Source organism: Saccostrea echinata, unplaced genomic scaffold, assembly GCF_033153115.1.
Source record: "Saccostrea echinata isolate AGI-Se365-2 ecotype Australia unplaced genomic scaffold, CSIRO_AGI_Sech_v1 ptg000003l, whole genome shotgun sequence".
Classification (NCBI taxonomy): domain Eukaryota; kingdom Metazoa; phylum Mollusca; class Bivalvia; order Ostreida; family Ostreidae; genus Saccostrea; species Saccostrea echinata.
In genome coordinates this window covers 6,608,693-6,630,796 of record NW_026889752.1, presented here as the reverse complement: position 1 = coordinate 6,630,796, position 22,104 = coordinate 6,608,693, and the positions used below count along the sequence as shown (strand labels likewise).

General features: G+C 31.6%; 1 protein-coding gene across 1 annotated transcript; it reads left to right on the top strand.

The window, feature by feature from the left end:
* The first annotated feature begins 18,529 nt into the window (after positions 1 to 18,529).
* LOC133178541 (uncharacterized) lies at positions 18,530 to 21,695 on the top strand. The gene is made up of 5 exons (XM_061313245.1): positions 18,530 to 18,616; positions 19,119 to 19,353; positions 20,385 to 20,489; positions 21,232 to 21,307; positions 21,574 to 21,695. Exons 1-5 carry the CDS (start codon positions 18,545 to 18,547, stop codon positions 21,689 to 21,691), a joined length of 606 nt encoding a protein of 201 aa, XP_061169229.1. The 5' UTR covers positions 18,530 to 18,544; the 3' UTR covers positions 21,692 to 21,695.
* Positions 21,696 to 22,104: the final 409 nt, after the last annotated feature.

Genomic DNA, 22,104 nt, shown 5'->3' with positions numbered 1-22,104 from the left:
GAGGAACGTGGATTTAATTCTGCATGTGGTAATCCTACTTATACTTATAGTTCCCTTTCTAAAGAGGAAATTCTTCATAGCTCAATTTAAGTATTCTTTTTTAATGTTCCAATACTCAAACTGAATTAACTATCATACTTATACAGGATTTCTTAACTACGTAAGAATCCTTACAAACAAAGATACATATATTTAATGGGTTTCAGTAAATGTTGTACTAAGTCTAGATCTCTTTCTTTACTCGTCACTAAAAAAAAAAAAAAAATAACAGCAGTGAAGAAGAAACAATAGAAGTATCAAAAAACAATATATCTGTGAAGTGCTGTAAATCAGATATGGATACTAAACAACTAAAAGGAACTAAAAAAAATAATCTGAAATCACAAAATTTTATCAAAGTAAATAACATATAAACGTACGACTGTTTAAGACTTTATACAACCATTTCCCACGATAAATTAAAGTCCAGGCTCCTTGACATCGTAGGCAGTAAACTTACGTACCTTGTCATTGACTATTTACACGATCATTTTATTTTGTTAAAAACATTCTGATTGTACACACAAGTACTCTGAGGTGAATATTAAAAAGATGTATGAGATTCTGATAGACAATATCTATTTAATTTTTGGAGATCAGGTTTACCAACAACCTGTCGGAATTCCATGGGTACAAATTGCGCCGCGTTATTAGCAGACCTATTTTTGCATTCATATGAAGCAGAATTTATACAAAAACTTACATACGAGAAGAAGAATACATTTGCTGCGGCCATCAATTCGACATTTAGATATATCGATGATGCATTATCAATGAACAATAGTTACTTCCATTGATATGTCGACTAGAAATATTCGAGTGAATTTGATGTAAAAGATACTATAGAGTCTGATACATCAGTTTCATATATGAATATTTTACTAGAAGAGGACGTTAATAGTAACATTACAACAAAACTTTATATTAAATGTGATGACGTCGACTTTTCCGTTGTCAACTTCCCTTAATATGTAGCAATATACCCCTGTCTACTGCACATAGGATTAATTTTCCCAGTCCATTCGATAAGCAAGAGCATATTCCACGTGCCAACACTTTTTTTAAACGAGGCAAGTTGTTGACAAACAACTTGTTTAAAGAAAAATATCAACAACCTCGTTTAAAGACATCATTTCAAGTTCTATGGCCGATACAATGACCTTGTCAGCAAATACAATCTATCATTAAGTCGAATGCTGACACTGTGTTTTTCATACTTATTGTTTGGTCATTATTTATTGAAATAAATACTAAATTGTCTGCGGATTTTTCCATTTTTATTTAGTTTTGTCCGTCTCTATTCCAGGTTGTACCAACAGCCAAATAAGCTAGTTATGTCCATGACACATAGTAGTTACGATATCGGCAGATTACTTTTTTTAAAGTTGCTACATTATTTCTTTAATTATACTTTAGTGTATAATAGAATACTTTCTGTTTACGAAGTTTTCATTTTCTTCAAGATATCGTATCGATATCGAATCATGATTGTTCAAATAATTATGCCCCCACCCAAAAAAACTGTGGCTTTTTAAAATGAGAGTTACTTGAATACTATCACTTTATGAAGTTTTCCTTATGGTATCGATAACAATTTTCTGCACATCCAGAGAAAAATGCTAATTTAAGAAATAAGTTTGATTTGGTAGCTAAATAAATCCACTTCAGGTAGGTAAACAACGCTCTGTATAGGTAATACAAGCTATGTAGCTAAGTCTGGTGATTGTACCAGACCTGATATAGCTAAATCAACAGATTTTGCCGGTTCTGTTATAAGCATTGACAAAGAACCATTTATGACCATTAGATGTTACCTCTATGTCCACTAACTCAAGGTGTTTGAAACTAAGGATGGGGTTTTTTTCTCAGGCTACATTAGATCTTAAGTAGATTCACCACATCTCTTATTTCGATCGGCCAGCCATAGTGTGTAATTGGGCGTCAGGAAAGGAATTGTCAATTTTAGTCTCCGTCAGGAACAAGCATACCCTGTCTCAACAAGATCGTGTCGTAAAATGTCTTTAATTTTTTCATACTTTCATGCCAGGCTGCTTATATTAAGATATCTGCAGTTCAGTTGGGATGGACTTTCTTTCCTGACATTAACAAGATCCTCCCAGATGTCAACTTCCTCGTTGGATTCACAGTTGTTTACATTTCTGATTCTGGTATTCCGATCCCGATCGTATTCTTATTCATCGTTTCACCATCTGATACAAATGACCTGGTGTTAGATGAATGTGCATTTTGGACATACCCAGGATGACGGTAGAAAAGCTTGACTGCCATTATTACATTTGAAATAATATCATATCTTGCATTACACTGTGCAAAGGTCATCAGTTCTGATTTTTTTTCGAGTTTGCTGCAAACCAGGCAGGGGAATTTGATGGGCCCAGGGTTCATAGCTATATCGCAAGAAATAAGAATTTTCAGTATAAAATTTTTTTTAGACTGAGTGGTACCTGTAGGATTTTTCACTATTATTGTCAAACGAAGGTAATTTTGGTGGGTACAGTTTGTACAAGAAATGATCGTCTAAAAATTGCTCAAATTTAAATCAAACTGGACTAACAAATGTCTTCTACGGATGTTTCAGAGTCACATGTTAAAGAGCTTCGATCAGTAGAAGGTATTATTCTACATATCAGTGATGTAATGACCAGAGCCACTATTCAGTGGAATGTCCATTCCGCCATATTTAAAGGAATTTTCTAAGTTCTATTGTATATCTGACTGTTTTTCACACAATATATATGTTTGTCATACATAATATTGAGTTTGAATTTAGATGTATAAATTCAAATAACTGAGGAACAATATTCATTAAAAAATATTTGAAGCAGACTTCGACATCATGTAGTTTGCAGCTGAGGACATCTTACACAATGAAAGTGTAGCGTATCTTTAGATTATGCTTATTGTAGAATGTGCAATGTATTGATCAGATGATGCAAAATAAATAAAAAAAATTAAATTTAGTTAAAATGTGGATGCTTATCAGGACATTTGTGAAAAAAGGACATGATTATCTGTAGTAAAGGGGTTCACATTATATCAACGTCTGTATATCTCAGACCATTGAAATTAAGTTGAGACACTCGTATTACAAGTAATCTAAACGTGTTATCGAAAATTTACTTAATCTAAAAACAAAATGCAAAGTTTAGTATTATATGTTTATACATGTATTGCAAACAGGTTTTTCCAGTATATTCTACAATTTACAGCAAAGGTGATACACAAGCGGTAACAGGAACAGTGTAGGATGATAAAGATAAATATCATTGATCACACGAAATTGTGTGCTTTCTTCATATTGAATCTAATGATCACGGAGGTAAGTGCTAGTATTTCAAATATATTTCATAATTAAAATATTTTGAAATCAAACTTTATTCTAAATAAGAAATTTTATACATATTTTCATTCAGAGCTGTTTAACTTTAAGGTAACGAATTTAGTATACCAGGACGAAAACACGTCTCTCCTATTCGACCCACCATTACTTCAACTTGTTTTTACAGAGGGGGGTGCAGTGTTCAAATTTAGATGTTGAGTTCTGCGGAGTTTCAAAGATAACAAGAAAAGTAGCCAAAATGTGTCCAACAGACGAAGAAGCATGGAAGAAGGCTTCAGAGAGGAAGGGGTGTTCCTCATATGCTGGCAAATGCATCAGAAATTTAAAATATCATTGTGTCATAAATCCCTGGCAGAATTTAACGGTAGAGGTTTGTGCTCCACCCACCCGAATTCGTGCTGGTAAATCAAAGTTGAAACTCCAAGTTTTGATGAAAAATGAATTTGATTTAATGAATTTATCATACTTCAAAATCAAATATTGCAACGGTTATATCATGTAGAAAAGAATATTTCTACAGTATTCAGGAATTTGTATATATATATATTTTTAAATTATTAATTACAAAAAGCAAAAAATTAGTATATTCTCCTTACTTATACATGTATGTAATACTTTTTATATCAATTGACGTTTTACTTCTGCTGCTTTTCTCTATAAATTGCATACTTTTTGTATCATGTTTTCTAAATACATTGCATTTGTGTTAGACAGAATTTGCGGTACACAATCAAATATTTTTAAAGCAAATGTTAAAAAGATTAATGATTAATAATCATCTGAATTTTTCCGACTGATGATGATTATTCTAAAGAATAAACATTGTAGGTGCTGCAATGTTTAGAATATATAACGGTGATTTTTTTTATCTTTATTTTGCAGGTCACTGTGCTGAGTATAACAAGAGAGGGGGCAAAATACAAGAGTTTTATCTTCAAAACTGTATAACATGCTTGAAAGATTACATGTCGTATGAGGCGTATAAGTGTATGTAGGATAATTGTTTACTATATTTGATACATTGTAATTGTTCGGGATTTCTTACCTAATTTTTGGCTAGATCAATTTAACGTGACCATTTTTTATAGTAATTTTAAAATATAAATTTAAAAAATATATATTTTTTACTATAATCAGACATATCAAACAGCATCTGACTCACATCTTATGTAATTATGTAATTTGTGTAAACATAAATGTAATGTAAATATAATTAAAAAAAAAATGACTGTATTAGACAAATCAAACAACATCTGACTCACATCTTATGCATTAATGACCCTTTCCCCTTTCCAAAATAACTAGTACTATAAGCTAGACCTGGACTAGTTAGAATAATCTAACTGTGTCTCGGGACAAGCCCTCACCACAGTTAGAATACGTCCCATATACTTGCAAAGTAGCAAATCGGAGTGGATCCACTCCGAAATGATTTTGAAGAATACAAAAGGAGTTGCACTGAAAATAACTACCAAATTAATCATAACAAACCTTTTTGAGATTGTATATGCCTATTAACCCAAAGAATAATCCATATAAATACGAGAATTCAACTCATTTTCTCAACGTTTTTTCCTCGGTTCAAATTTAACGCCATGTTGACATTTGGAACTCTCTGGATTGTTCATAGAAAATGCACAGAGTTCGAGTTATCGCCCGTGTTTATTTTGCAACATTGCCAATACACGGAACGAATTCTATCGTTAAACCGGGTCCGTAGGACAATATCATTTTAACGATAGAACATTCTATCTAGACCTGGACCAAACTTGCATAAACGACGAGATCGTTGCATATAGGATTTTACAACATCAGACATTTGTAAGCCAATGACGACACTTTGGTTGATTTCAAAGTTTATTAAATAAATCCAAATTCACAGTGATCGTATAGTTTTGATCTGAATAAACCAATACTCTGTTTATTTAAACAGAGTCAATGACAACAGGATCCGTCCAAACAGAAAGAGTTGAAGGCTGAACTCCCAAAAACAAATAAAAGTCCAAAATAATGATTCTCAAAAATAGAATAAAATAATGAGAGAGAATTGAGAATCTGAGATGAGAATAAGAAAGAAAAAGATAATGACCCGATTTCTAGCAAAACAGGGTATTTTGTGCTCAGAGGGTATTCATGGTCCCGGATATAAAAATGCATTTCATTGGCTAACCCCTCCTTACTAACCACCTACGCTTTGTCCGTAGGTCTGTCCGTTGACCTATGAACCCCAACATGGCACCACCCTCAAATGCAAGTAAACACTCATTACTAATAATTATGGGCTCATTCCCATCTCTACACCCCAGGAGTTCTAGCCCTAAGCTCTTTTACTTATTTACTTCAAAGTTCCCAATTTTATTGCTCTTGGTCAAAAATCTTAATAATACCATTGCATTTCCGTTCAAATTTTATTACTTACTATCGATGGGCTTGATTGGTCTATTCGGATCAATTTCAGTACAAAATGATTAACCAAATTATAGTACATTGGAACAACAAAAAAATCCAATTTGTTTTAACAAGATAATAATAGTTTATAAAATTAAAGTCCTTTTTCCAATTATAAAGTCACCGAATTTGAGGTACTAATAATATACATTCTGATTTAATAACTTTTATTTCATTTTACTTTCACTACTAATAATTAAAAATGATTATGATATTAATATTGTCTAAGTTTAAAATGTTCAAATAATATGTCTGTGCTAAACCCTATAGGTTTACACATTCTTTAGATCACGCTACTTCTGACATCATTTCCTGATGATTTAAAAGCTTCAAAAGTGGAGAAGGTATATAGCAAAATAACTTTGTCCTAGCACTAATGATACAACAAGGGATTAGCATTACTAAACATTCTTTTGATGTTGTATTTAACCTACATTTAAAATATGAGTAGGCAGGTTATAGTGTTGGAGCAGGTTCAATTTCCAGTTACTGTAATTCCTATCTTCGCCAAATTTTAAGGATGGTATGTCTAGTGATACACACAATAAGATGACAAGCTACGTATCTAATCATTTTCTGTACATTTGAAGAAAATATTTTGGACAAAAACCATAAGCGTTATCCCAATTTTGCATGGATGGGTGTCGCATTTAGGCATGTACATGATAAAAGTTGCCAACTTTTAAACTGCATTCGTTGAAGTTGTCTTCGTGATTTTCAAAATACTTATGCTGTATAAGTGAAGAACTATTGTAGTCGTCTGCTGAAAGATATATCTTAAAATATTAGTATAAATTACAGACATCGCTTTAACACAGTAGTATAAACAGACAATAATTATAATGTCCCTTTACCTAATTCCTCATTCATATTTGATGGCAAAAATAAAACTATCATATACAAACATTTTTTTATCAAATGAAATATTAATTATTTTAACAGACCAAGAGTGTTACACATCAGTTTATAAAACTAATCATCATCAACAGTCGGAAAAGCAAGTTCAACAACAACAACAACAACACAGGTAATCCCCTTTTCCTTAATAATAAATTGATTGAAAAATGTTTCATTTCAGTGACATCAATTGATTGAAATATCATAACCGAGTCAACCTCTTTCTGGACTCAAGCCTAAAATTACCCTTCTATACCTAAACCACTGAAGTTTGTGGATGACAGAGTCCCGAATTACATTGGGCCGATCATGTGATTTGTTCGTTTTTGGTTATGCACATGAGAGGACACACCAAGCGGAATAACTCTAACAATCCTTAATCTTGGTCGGAGTGAACGTTTTATTTATACGAAATGACTCTGGGATATTACAATTCCACCTTCAATAAATATGAGGACTTTCTTCACCAAAGCGGCTCGCAGGTGTTGGAGAGTGGCGATGTTACTCAACCTGTATAAAATGCAACCAGTGACAGACACAATTCAGCTTACCACTGAAAACTGTGTCAACCCCGGTCGCGTTTTTATTCCTGTATCTGTACATCCCCTTATTTGTTATCCCTTCAAAATTTGCAACAATGACTTTAAATTTCTATTTGAATTTTAGTTCCCGTAGTTCTGTCCTCCAATACTCTTTAATTTTCTAATACGCTTTAAAAATCATTTCCAATCTTTTGCATAGTCTTTAAATTTTATCTGTTGTAGTTAATTTATGCCAATGACTGACATACGGGCATTTCACTGCTATTGGTAGCTCCTTCATTTTAGCCAAATATATCTTTTGATAAACAATTAAACAACCGCATTTCAATGAATCGTCTTCTTAGAACCGTACAGGTGAAAAGGTCAACCCCTAGTAGCCAGCATCTACGTATATTTTTATCTCCAGTCCTCGCATCTGTTATCTCCTTCAGCTAAGTACACAAAATGTGTTACACTCCTATTTTTATATGATTTTTTATGATAGAAATGTAGCATTTGGTTGTTGATTTAAAGATGATTTTAATTATACCATTCAGTAAGGTTAAAAGCTAACATATATTTCTTGAACAAGAAAGAAAAGACAATAAAGACAAAATACAAATAAATAATTATGATAATCAATTATAAAACAATAGCAAAATACCGATAACACGTTTGTCTTTTTGTTTTCTTTCAACAGAAAGTGGGACACCAGCGTTAATGGAAGCAGTCTGGTTATTTCAAGGATCATTCTCCTGTGTTTTGTTCTACTTCTTTTACAATCTGTATTGATTATCATTTTTTTTGATTAATTGATTGATTGAGTTTTCTTTTACGTCGATCCTTTGCCAGAATTTTTACTCTATGAGACGTCATCATATAGCGTTAGAGGCTTCAAATTTAGATCTTTGCTCGACACTCAGGGCAACTGAGCAATGAGGTTTTTTATCGTGCTAATGCATTGCAGGGCGCTTGGCAAAGTAACAGTCATATGTTAACCAATCTTAGATTTTAAATGGTGCCGGGTATTAGAATCGAATCTAGTACCCTCCGATTACTAAAGGCCCTTTCACAATTGGCGCACGAGCCATTTACAACACTTTGCGATTGTATTGTTTTAGCTTCGCACGAGCTCTCGCATTCGTTGCATACGATTTTGTGGTCGCATCAAGTCTCCTCAAAATAGTGCACATGCATACTATTCATATGCGACCGAATGCGATCCAAATAATCGCAATGCAACGCACGAGCATTAGTACGAACGTCCTACAACGTCTTATGTACTCGCAAAAGTGATGCACGATTTGATGATTCGCAGCTGTCTATGCGTGTATTTTACGACCATGAGACTGTTGCTCAACGTGTCTCATGTAATCTTGAAACGTTTTACTATCATTGCACGATTTATCTGTTTCAGTTTGTCCTGCTTTGCCACAAGTGTATTTTCCCTGTATAAGCATCTTCTCTAGCATTCTACTATGTCAACTGAAGAGCGTCGGAAACGGGGGATATATATACCCCCTCTGACTCGCACGAGCATTCGTACCGTGGAACGCATGAACGCCGCACGTCCAATCGCATAAACTCAAGTTCAATCATCTGATTACAAGATCACTCTCGCGATCCTATCACATTAACTTACAACATTCGCTTTCATTGTACAACAGTCGCATATAGACGCAAAATACATCGAAAGATTTAATGCACAACGGTAGCTTTAGATCGTGCGAATTTCGTACGAATACTTTTTTTCATATGCGATTATTTCGGCAACAGTTTACGATCCAAATCAAAATTTTTCGGTCGCACGAATATTTTGTCTCTTCTGCTCGTGCGCCAATTGTGAAAGGGCCTTAAGCGAGCTCCCTACTCTTAGGGTACAGCGACCAATTCATATTTGCATGAAGTGATATCTGTATTGAATGTGAAATAATGTTTAAATAGAATTGCAAAGGAATAAAACTCCCTTAGCTCAAATGCAGTGTTGAATAAAATCCATCGTCTCCGTCATTGAGATCCCATAACTTGAATGAGAAAAATTAAATATTGTAGGTGGAGTCAAGTTTATAAAAGTATATTAGTTGTGCTGCAAAGATTAAAAAATTTAGAAGAAATGAGTCATAAATAACCTGAAAGTATAACAACATGGTTTTCATTTTTCTTATTGATATGGGAATACCTATATCGCAATTTTGGCTACCATCAATTGTTGGAAGTTCATATACATGAATATTTATTGAATTATGTAGTTCGTGTTTTACAAACACCGACTCATTGCAGAGTCTCCTAAGCCTTAATTTTTACTCCCTGAAAAATGTAAACGGTTGTGAAGAGAAAAGTTCGCAGAGACTGTGCTATAACATGTCCAAGGAGTAGTGTTAATCAAATGTACATTCAAAAAAGAAAAAAAAAAAAAAGAAAAAAAAAAAAAAAAAAAAAAAAGAAACAAAAAAAAAAAAAAAAAAAAAAAGAAACAAAAAAAACAAAAACAAAAAAAACAAAAAAAAAAAATTTAAAAACTTTGAAACCACAGAAATTTGTGCGATTTTTTTTTTCTGAAGAATCACTACAATCATAGTAACGTGTTATGTCTTTATACACTTCCTCATGAGCAATCAAAATTAAATGTAATTTACAATTACAGAAAAAAAGATGTATTTCTCATTTGATAAACATGAACCCATTGCGTTATTTTTAGGTAGGAAATATCAAGCCCATTTGATAAATATTAAACAGTAGTCAGAAATTTTGTATTCGGTGATTTTAGACATTTAATATCTGTGTAATAACGCTAAAAATTGTTTAGTTGGAGTTTTATTTTTGACAGATTTTTGAATTGATAAAAATATTCAACAGCGAACATATTTCACTCGGTAATCTGTTTATACATAATATCTACAAATTTGTCATGGTTTATGAAAATACAAAATATGAAGACAACTAAATCTCTAGTGTATACACTAATGTATATTCCATTCTAACCCTCTTTACAAGTTGAGTATACACAGCATAATTATTCTGGCACATAAATATAACTTTAGAAACCCTGCTTTTTTCTCCATTGATGTACTCTTACCTCTACTCTAGCCCTACTCTAGCCAAAGAGGCACTTTTTGAATAAAAACCTTTAATATTTCTTTACATTCTTTAGATGTTATTCTTAGAGTTATTGTAGCCCTTCTCTTCTTTATTAGAAGAATCTAAAACATGTTCAACAATATTGACTATATTCAACCTTGACCCCATTTTCTGGATCCATCCTAACCTGAAGAACTATTACATAACAATGCATCAATCTTTAATCATACAGAAAGCTTTACATATATAGGTATTGTATCTTCTAAAAAGATATTTCTTAACCCCCCTTTTGCTTTTTAAAAAAGTGAACCCCCTTGAAAAGGGATGTACCTCTTCCTTTGGAGGTTTTGTGGTAAGTCAGGTCTTAACAGCAAAGGAGTACTTGAGCAAAAGTAAAAAAAAAAATATCAAATTTTCAAGACTTTAAAAGTCTAAAGCATTATACATGATGATGTTCACCAACTTCCAATAACTTAATAATTCAATAGGCTTAAGGTGTATTGTAGTCACATATTAAACAGCAAGGGAGAAAATGCAATATATCAGATCAGGATTAGCCCCCCCCCCCCCCCCCGTACTAAACGTTTTCGCCTAGGCATACACACCTGACTAACTACCATATATTGGTGTAAACAAACAAGAAGAAAAAAAACGTAAAGCAATTGTAAGACTCAACAATTTAGAGGACAAAAATATCTTTCTTTTGAAAAACCTTCTAGAGGAACTGTTTTAATTTTCTGCTCGATACAAAAATTGAATATCCAAAACTTGACGCTTAAACTCCAGATGCAACATTCAACTCCAGTATTAATATTCACGCTATATCTCAAGTTACACAGTGCTGACGTATATTATATTTTTTTCTATGAAGGATTGTCATATATTGACTAATATGTGAGTATAATATACCCACTCTTGTGTGCACGTGTATATTAAAAGCAATCGATTGTGTATTGAAAAGAGTTTGTTCAATGTGATTCATATTTTAATTTTTTCATGGCATCGTTTGTGATTTTCTTTAAAACAATTTACAGTATAACAACAATGGCCCATTTTCTTAAGTAAAACACGCCCTTGTTTTAAATTTGTGCCTAAATCTTAATTAAGGGATGCAGATTTGTTTTATGTTTAAAGATAATTTTTTTCTCTGGTGCACATAATGAAATATAAGATAGAAAACTGTAATCAAAATCAAAATTCATATTTGGAGTAGGGAAAAACCTTTGAAAACATCGCATGTGGAATGAAGTGCCATGGAGGAGTATGAATTACAAGTTTTTAAGGATAAATAATAAAAAAAAAAAAAACATGACAAAAATCCCAAAATCTTCCTAAGGTTGAAAACTACGCTGAAGAATTAAAAATATATTTTAACATTTCATATATATTTTTGAAATATTAATTTTACACTTTATTTTTCAACTATTCATCAGAATGACCGGTCCGAAACATTTTCTTAGCATAAAATCTTATATCTTGTGATCTTGTTTAGGGAAAAGCAGCATGCATCTTATTAAAGTGCACCATTGATAAAACAAGAGTTGAATTTGATACTACCTCATTACTAAATACAAGAAGCATAAGGAAATCGTTATCGATGTCGCCGAGAGCCAGTTAATATTCACATTCATTTTAAATGCCAGATTTATGCAGTCATCGAGTATACAATTGTTGATTACGATAAACAAAATTTTTCACGCCCTAAACTAGAGAAAAAAAAAAAAGGGAAAAAAAAAACATAATGAAAAGCGTCACATTGGTGGAAAATTACTTCTTTTCTTACACCTAATTGATAACATGAAGAGAAAGCAAAATTTACTAGCATCATAAAAAAAAAATGTTTTATGCAATGTATTCATTTTTTACTCTTACGTTTGACGTCAGTAACAAACTTTTCGATCAAAATAAATTGGATGATGAAGGAAAAAAAATTATCTGCATTTATTAAAAAAAAAAAAAAAAAAAAAATCGGATAGCTTATATGTGCTAATTTACAACCACTTGGACTCCGGTTGGACTACATGTACATTGCTGTATTCCAACTTCCGATTTAATATTTAGGAAATTTTGCTGCCTGATACCTAGTAAAAATAAATATATATTAAAGGTGGCCAAATTTTGCAGAATAGCAACGTTTTTCTGGGATGTTACACATGTATTTTAGAAAAAAAAAAAAAAAAAAAAAAAAAAAGAAAAAAAAGAAATAGTCTTTTATTTTATTGTTTATTTTGCACAAATAACTTTTTTGGAACAAATTCTGGCAAGGATTTAACAGAAATAAGACTTAAAATGTATTTTATCTCAAAACTACTAAGAGAGTGACGGACACATACCTGTTTCCTGTCTGCTTATGAAATCATCTGGCGCCTGCCCCGTGCCATACAAATTTTGGTTTTCCTCCTAATCACTAAATGTTATTTAGTCTAAAAACCATGCTTTGTCGATGCTCACACTGCGAATCGCAGCGCCTTAATTTTACTGATGTTAAAGTACACATGTATTTCCGTACTTTTTTTAATAATAAATTTATCAAACCATGAAACAAAAAGTTTCGGTATACATATTTCGTATAAATAAGGCATGTCCCCTCTTGATTGGCAAGTTAGCACTTTAGAAGTCATATTTTATTATTAAGCAGGAATACTTGTATAATTATTTAATCAATATATAAAATAATAACAAGGCATACATTGTCTTAGATCGTACAAACAACGATGGGAGGTAACTCGTAATATATGACATGAGTTAAGTAAAATGCCTGCGTGGCAATGTCACTGGAAGGTTTAATAGCATTCTATTTGTCAAAATAAGGTATTTATATAATGTACTATAATAGAATTGCATAACTTTTATTTGTCTTTATGTCATGAAATTTATTCGTATTAGAACATTTTCTTGTCCTTTTAGATATTTAGAGATAATAATATTAATGATTTATTCTGTTATTTGTGAATGCTTAAAAACACATATGTTATATATGTACAGACGACAAATTTGATACTTAACCAGAAATGCTGTTTTAATGAGTGTGATATACGTGTCTCTACCGTTTTTGATGTAATTTTTTTTTCATTTCCATAATGTAATTTTTTTATTGAATAGTTTTCAGAATGAAATATTAACATTTAAACAAACCCCAAAGAAATACTACGTAATAAAGTTCTGTATTACATTGTTCATTTGACGGAAACTTAAATTGTGTGGTTTGTTTGTTATCTGTTAGACCAGGGTATAGAAAGATAAATTAAATATTAGACATGCAGCTTATCTTAACAACGAAGGAGTGTATAATCTATAAACGGTATACAGGGATTATTAATTTTTTTTCTTTCAAATTATTTGTTTTTGTATGACAGTTCGACGAATGGTTTAACTACTTCCCGTATCATTTGGAGTGCTGCTAGTGTAAACATTGATTGTATACATGTTATAATTTAGTACCTTATGCAGAAGAAAACAGTCCGGGAGCATAAATTATAAAGTATATAATACGTATTACGGACCTTGATATTAAGACATTAGTGGCATGACATGATTACTTTGTCAGATGCGATTCACATGCAGATATTTGCATTCTGCACTTATGACATTTAATATGCGGAATTTAAAGAGCTAGAAACATATTTTTTTCGAATTTGCTCTGTTTATCTTCAATACTAACATAGAAATTCGTAAGATTAATTAAGCTTCATCTTGTATTAACGAGATAGCTAAATCCATAACGAGATAACTATTCTTTACAGTGCAGGGAACTAATTTTGTTACATAAACCAGCATCAGCATAAGCATTAGTAGCATCAGGATCGAGCTAGCATCAGCATCAGCATTTAAAAAACAGCATTACCAGGATCAGCATCAGCAAGCAAAGGATAAAACCAGCATTGACCTTCATAAAATCAGCATTATCCTACTAGCATCAGAAAATCAATGAGTTTTGATTCAGTAAAAAATTAAAAAAGAAAGAAAGAATATTGGTTAAAGTATTCACATTATTGATACATAGTGAGATATTATGATCAAATAATTGTAAAAGGCACTTTTATTACTTTAAACAGCAATGCTGAAATTCAATATCTACTTCCGGTAGCATGAACATTTTTTTTTGCAAAAAAGCATACCAAAATACAAGTCGGCTATGTTATAGAAGGAAATGTAAAATGCAAAGTAACTGTAAACATGTAGGAAAGGTAATATAGATATCCATAATGGATAGGTTTGTGGCTTACTCAGTACCAGTTATATCGCATGTATCACCTGTGTGTCACGTGACTTGTATAAAAATAGAATGCTAGTGCAAGGGCATACGCATGTTTTGGGAGAAAAAAAATTGATACATATTAAAAAAGATTTACATCGGCTTCCCGAAAAGTGCTGGGAGCTAGTTTGAGCTGTATCGTAAATACTCGTAACATTCGCCAAAATGCGTATAATAGCTCAAAATTTCCACTTCGCTTAAATTCTGTCATGAATAAAAATAATGTTATGCCGAGCAGAATCAGCTCCCAGCTCTTTTCAAAATAGACATGATATAAGCAATCAATGTTTCATATTTCAGCTCAAACAGTCTAGTCTATGCCCTTGCACTTTTGAGGTTAATCAGGTATACACTTATCGTGTTCGCAATATTCTTTACATTCTCTGTCGTTGTGCAGCTCCATGGCACCCAGATAAATTAATAATCTATATTACTGTTTTCAATAAATTGTTTCCTTTTAAGTTTATTGATTAGATTTTAACAGTGGCGATGGTTTAATATTTATTTAAGCATTTTTGTAATTATTAATCTAATGGATCCACTCCTCTGGATCACTTGTACTGCGTCAAGTCAAGGCTAGTGACGTCATTTATGACACAAGATTTGCTTCTTATAACTCGGTAGCATTGTTATCAAATGTTGTGATTTTACATGCATTTATAAATAATTGATAAATTAACGTAGAACCTACGTCGTATGACGTCATACTGAGAAAATTAGCTTAGACTGTCTTTTTGGTGCTAGATCCATTATGACGTCATAATTAATTTAATGTTACTTTTTCCCGCACTTTCTTCAAGAATGTCTCATGTAATGAAGTTACACAACTGTGATAATGTGAATGACATGCAACTATTTTGAAGGAAATCAAAAATCCTAAGAAATCTAAATAGTACAATATCTTGATGAAAAGTGTCTGAGTCAAAGATCTGTTAAAAATTGTATGTAAATTTTGTAATGTCTATCATGAAATGACGTACATTCCCTTTCATAATTATTTGTTAATTATTCATAATGGTTGGTGTATAATAATAATGTTTCCCAAAAATATTATCTTTTTAAATAAAAAAAATACATTTTTTGATAAATATTCACATTGTAAATCTGAATGTAACCCCAAAACAGTAATTTAATAATTAAATCCTGTGTAAGTGCAAAAAGGTCAACAAAAGAAGTATGGATAAATAGAGTGTTCTCATTCGTTTGCGGGGAAAGGTATATATTTTAATCACTTTTTGTAATTATTTGGGTATGTTCTTCATCATATTAAAGATTGAAAACATTCTGACAAAGACTTTTGAAAAATATTTACAAATTTAGGTGGTAAATTGACTAAAAAAATATTGAGCACATTTGCCTACATTCGTTGAAATGTGGACTTAATCTTTTATGGCAATTGAATAAAAAAGAATTTATTCTTGAATAATATTGCTTAATATGGTTCAGTTAATAATGTCTATAAACAAGGATGTTTGAAGAAGTATTTTAGTGATTTATTATATTCTCTTTATGAACAGTACCCCTAAAAATGGCTGAATATATGTAGTCGCTGTGTAAAATTATCATTCCAAGTTGCACAGACTGCACTACATTTAATAACGAAGAAACATACCATATATCTTTAATTGATTGATAAGCGAGAGCTAATTTATCATTTTGAAAAGTTTGAAAATCTTGTGACAAAGACTTTTCCGACATAGGTTCTACCTTAAATAAATGTAAGTTGTTATTTACGCATTATCATGTGGTTAAATAGATTTTTGTCGCATGTTGAATTTTTTAATGACATCACAATGAATCTTCCCATACGGTGCATTACAGATGTGAACTCAGGCCTTCCTTAACGTAGCTGAGAATTTAACCGATTCAATAAAATAAACGGACTCAATTGAAAAAAAATCAACAGACTCCGTTGCAAATCGAACGATCACCTATGCAAAACCAACTATCATTTACTGAAATTACTAGATGGCGTAAAAAATGTCATAATCTGACTTAAAGCCAGATGGCGCGCGAGTCTGTAAATTATGGAAAAGCAAAGGGTTCAATGCAATATTTATTTTTAAAGTACACGTAGAGTTTAACTTGTAAATTAAAAAAATAGTAATTTTGCAAATTATGCAATGACATGTTTAACTATCCTGTGCAAAATATAAAAGAAAATTGTAATACGTAGACTTACAATTTTTCAAATCGTGAGATGTCTATGATACTACTACATTTTGTTCCTTATATTACATTGTTAGTAGGTGAAATAAAACATGTTAAAAAATCCAGTGGGTCAATTCATATACATATTAAGGAAGGTTGGGTATAGGGATTCTGTCTACAACCATATGCGGTACATATGTATATCCTTACAAGAATTTGCCAGTCTTATAGATGGAATCTCGAGATAAATATAATTAATCCAAACAAACTTGTTCTTACAATAACGCTGTTTTTGCTCTTTAAAGATATAAGCTGATATGTCCTCATAACATCAGATGTGGCTTAGCTTTAGATTTGTATTTGCCACTTTTTCTCTGCTGTACAAAACAAACACATATACATGTATAGTCCATCCTTTTTCTGGAAGAGAGGAAAAATCAGCACATTGTAAGTTAATAATAATCAAACAATACATTTCAGCCATAATATTCGTATTTTATTGAGATGCAGAGGCGATAAATGGTCATAGACCTTCCCATCCCACTCTATAAAATCTTTAGTTCCGTTAATTGTAGGTGATTAAAGTGCAGAAAGACGAATTCTAATACAGTTGTTGCCGAGATCAAAGAAATACCGCGAACATTACTCTTCAATCAATCTCGAACGTCATCAAAAGATTATCAGATCAGAAACAGAAACATGTATTAAACATTTACAGTTGATATGAATACTTGACTTGATTCTAATACTTATTTAGACCAATCGATGTTTCGTCTTCTGCAGTCTAAACAGTGTGTATTGCTTTAAGCAGCTGAAAAATGTCGATTTTTATTGCTAAATAGGGCTGTTCCACGGACCTCCCTACAATATTTACACTCCGTGATTTTACTGATGAAGCATATGGAATAGACAACCGACTTAATCAATATATGTTACAAACAAACCCATAAAAAAATTAAGGATATTTTTAATCCAGCAACAGCTCAAATCATCTGCATTTCAGTCGATACACAAGTAAATAAACAAACTGACACTCTGGTGTTAAATGTTACAGCCTAATCATGACATGGTGACCTAATCGCTTCTCTATAGTGGAAATGATTAGCCGTATTTTAGAGGTGGTACATGTAGTTAAATAGAAATAAAGTTGTCACGAATGATGCAGGATATCCTCCCCGGTCTCGAAAGGTTATCCTGTACCATTCACGAAAACGCGAACTATATTTCTTAAATAACTAAAGAAATATCACCACCTTACAAAAATATAGACAAAATTGTCTTTTTAATAAGTTATTTCTTTGAAGGCCTGTGTATGTAGCCCCCCGCCCATCAGTATTACAACACTCCAAAAATTTTACATCGGTATGTTTAAAAAAAAATATTCTTATTTCTATCAACAAGTTAGAAACAAACCAAAAATGTTTATGCAATTCTAACATTTAATTTGCTAACTTGTCTTAAGAAATTGAGAATGCAAAGTACATTATTACCAATAATCTGTGCAAATGTCACCTCAGTTTTCAAGTTGTTTCCATCTGACATAATTTTTATCAAGAAATGGTGTTGATGCTTATCAGAAAGTTTAGAATGAAATTTATTACCAATGTTACTATCGTGATAAGCTTTTTTAGAAAGTGCTTGAATGTTTTTTTGTCCGCTTTTACTTCCGTACATATGTATGTCAAACAGTGATAAATAGTGCTCCACTTGGGTAACACGTGTTCTTGTTGTTCTAGGTTCTCAAGTATTTACACACTCGAAGCATTTGATGAGCAGCAACAGGAACAATGCGGGATGACAAGAATATATACAATTCATCAGCTTAAGTCCTATGTTTTCTTCATATCAATCCTGATATCGATGGAGGTAAGATATATATATATATATATATATATATATATATATATATATATATATATATATATATATATATATATATATATATATATATATATATAAATACTCATGAGACCAACAATAAAAAATGATCTGCATGATGCACTCCGACCGACGCATCAGACCCGATTATGTTTTTAGTACTTAAAATTTCTGACTTTTCCTAATGTTTCTTTCCTGGAAAATATAAATTTTCTGTATCATTTTTTAATGGTTTTCTTTGTCATTTTTCTAAGACACTTCAAAAATACAAGTTAATATTAAAAAAAAAATTACACCTACCCACTCACCTTAAAAAATATGGGTCGGAGTACATCAAACAGTTGCTTAATATATTCAACTTAGCCGTGATCAAATCTGTTAATATATTTGTCATTTTCATCAAAACTATTTATAGCACTGATATTTAATCTATTCTGGATCTACCGATTTTCCTAGTTTCACTTTGAAATACTTCAACTTACTTTTACAGAGGGAGGTACAATGTTCTAATTTAGATGCTGAGTTCTGTGGAGTTTCTAAGTTAACAAGAGAGGTTGTAACAATATGTCCAACAGACGAAGATGCATGGCGGGTGGCTTCAGAAAGGAAACAGTGCTCATCATATGCTGGCAAATGCACAAGAAATTTAACATATCATTGTGTCATAAATCCCTGGCAGAATTTAACGTTGGAAGTTTGTGCCCCTTCCACTCGAATTCGTGCAGGTAAATCATGAATAAAAAGGGTCCATGAAACCCCAGTTTGGATAAAAAAAAATATTTTATCATAATCTATAATCACATATCCAAAAGTTTTCATATGTCAATATTAAAATTAAAGTAGTATTTTTGTACAAAGTCACAAAAATAGTATTTTATCCATACATTTCTAATCTTGATACTATTCATATCAATTTTTAGTGTACATTAAAGGTAATGTACTTAATGTACATTATAATGTACATTAATAGTACTGTACTTAAAGATAGAGGAGATAGCTTCAGTAATCCATAACAAAGGATATGTTTATTTAGATATATTCTTCTTACAAACCACTTGGTCAGAAAGGCATTATTTGCTGGCCAAGTGTTTTTATCAGCTACATTCCTCAAAAACCCTTATAGCCCATTTTGCTATCAAAAGTCGGGATTGTTCACGTCAAAAGACTTGGAATTGCACCTTATACATCTATAGGAAAGTTGTAATTTTCTTAATGTATTCAAATCGTTCTTCAATGTGCTGGATCTATACACTGTAAGCATATTTTTACATTTAAAAAAATTAAAAAAAAGAAGACTTCTAATGAATTATGCAAATCAATTAACAGTCAATTTTGTTTATGCCATGTGCATTGGTCCAGGGTGGGGTGGGCTGGGTGAGTGTTACAAAATGATTTTTTTTCATAATGAATTATAAAGAGAACAATTTTAAAAATCACTTGAAGGAGAAAAACGGAGCCAAAGAAAAGTAGTATCTTGTATTTTTAGCGAGATTTGCTATTTTCGGGTTTCAACATGGCTGAATGGCTCCTGACAGTTTTTGCCTATTTTGCAATTGAATAAGTATTCCTTTTAAATGTAAGAGTAAGTCAAGAGCAGACACATGCACTTCATTAGCCGGAATATACATGATAAAATTTTCAAATTTCAAGTTATAATTAATCTGGAATTAGCTGACTAATTTTTGATGTAAAAAAAAAATCTTGTATGTGCTGAATTGTTTATAAATAACAGTGCTTCATCATTATGTTTATGCAGGTCACTGTGCTGAATATAACAAAAGAGGAGGCAAAATACAGGAGTTTTATCTTCAAAACTGTAAAACATGTTTGAAGGATTATATGTCAAATGAGGCGTATAAGTGTATGTATGATGTATTTATACCATATTAGATTGATTGTAATGGCTTAGAATTTTTGCCTAACTATTTTTTATTTATTTTTTTTTTTTTTTTGCGTTGTCAATCTAGCTAGGTCATTTTGACAAGAAATTCCTTAATAATTTATAATATGAATAACAAACTGAATCACATTTAGATATTATCAGACAGATTATATACTGAAGCGAAGATTATCCTCAGCATCACCCTATAACTTGTTTCATGTTCGTTTCTTGTCTTTTACCTTCCTATATATGTTAAACATGTATACAAGGCTTGAATACTGTTCGTTATCTACATATATTTCACGTTACATCAAATCTTAAACAAAACTCTCACGGATATGAGTACATGTCGTTATCATATTGATCATTAAATTTTTTGAAAATTTCCAAATAAAGTTTTCAATAACTTAAAACCAGAAATCCGCTGCTGCATCAGGCCCATATGTTAAGAATAAATCATCAGGTAAAATTATTGGAGCGCGTCTATTTCAAATTAACTATAAGTTGTGTAAGCCTTACCTGAATCCAACTTACATACTCAGTAGAGAATAAAAGTGTTTCATATAGGATGTAACAACATAAGACATACTTTAAAGCAGGCTACATCTGACGTAATTTCCTGATTGCAGCATAGCTTCTTCTTTTTAAAAAAAAAGTTATCAGAGACAGATATACATGTAATTATATATATATTTCTCAAGTAAGATATTCCTTTTAACAGACAAAGAGTGTTACACATCGGTTTACAAAACTCATCATCATCAACAGCCAGAACAACAAGCTCAACAACAGCACGGGTAATCCCCTTCTCTGTAATGATTTTTTATAATGGAAATGGGTTCATTTCAATTTATGATATCAACAGATTGAAATACAACATTTGGTTATTGAGTGAAAGATAATTTGATTTAGAGCATCAAAGTTAGAATAATAGCTTATTTTTTAAACAGGAAAAAGGACAATCAAATTAAAAAAAAATGAAATAGAAGTATTTATAATAATCAATGATGAAATAATAATAAAACATTCATAATATGTTTGTCTTTTAATTTTCTTTCAATAGAAAATCAAAGAATAGGGACACCAGCGTAAATGCCAGCAGTTTAGTTGATTCGAGAAACATTAATATATTTTGTGTACTATTTCTGTTACAAACTATATTGCTAATTAAATTTGTATGATTGATTGATTGTTGTTTTACGTCCATTGAAAGAATTTTTCACTCTATGAGATGTCACCACATAATGATGAAGGGCTTCAAATAAAGACCTTTGCTAGGCAAATAGGGCCATTGAGAAGTTAGGGTTCTTTATCGTGCCAACGCCTGTCGTGACACAGGGCCTCTGGTTGCAAGGTTTCATCCAAAAGACCCGGACTTGCACTTTTCATAACGGGCGCTTGTCCTTTGCAAAAAAAAAAAAAAAACAAAACAAAACAAAACAAAAAAAAAAAAAAAAAAAAAAAAAAACTCTAAGGTTTTACGCGGCGCTGGCTATGAGAATCGAACCTGGTTCTTCCCGATCACGAAGAGAGCGCCATACCACTAGTTTACTCTACCGGTTCAAATTTACATAAAGTGAAGCCTATATTGAAT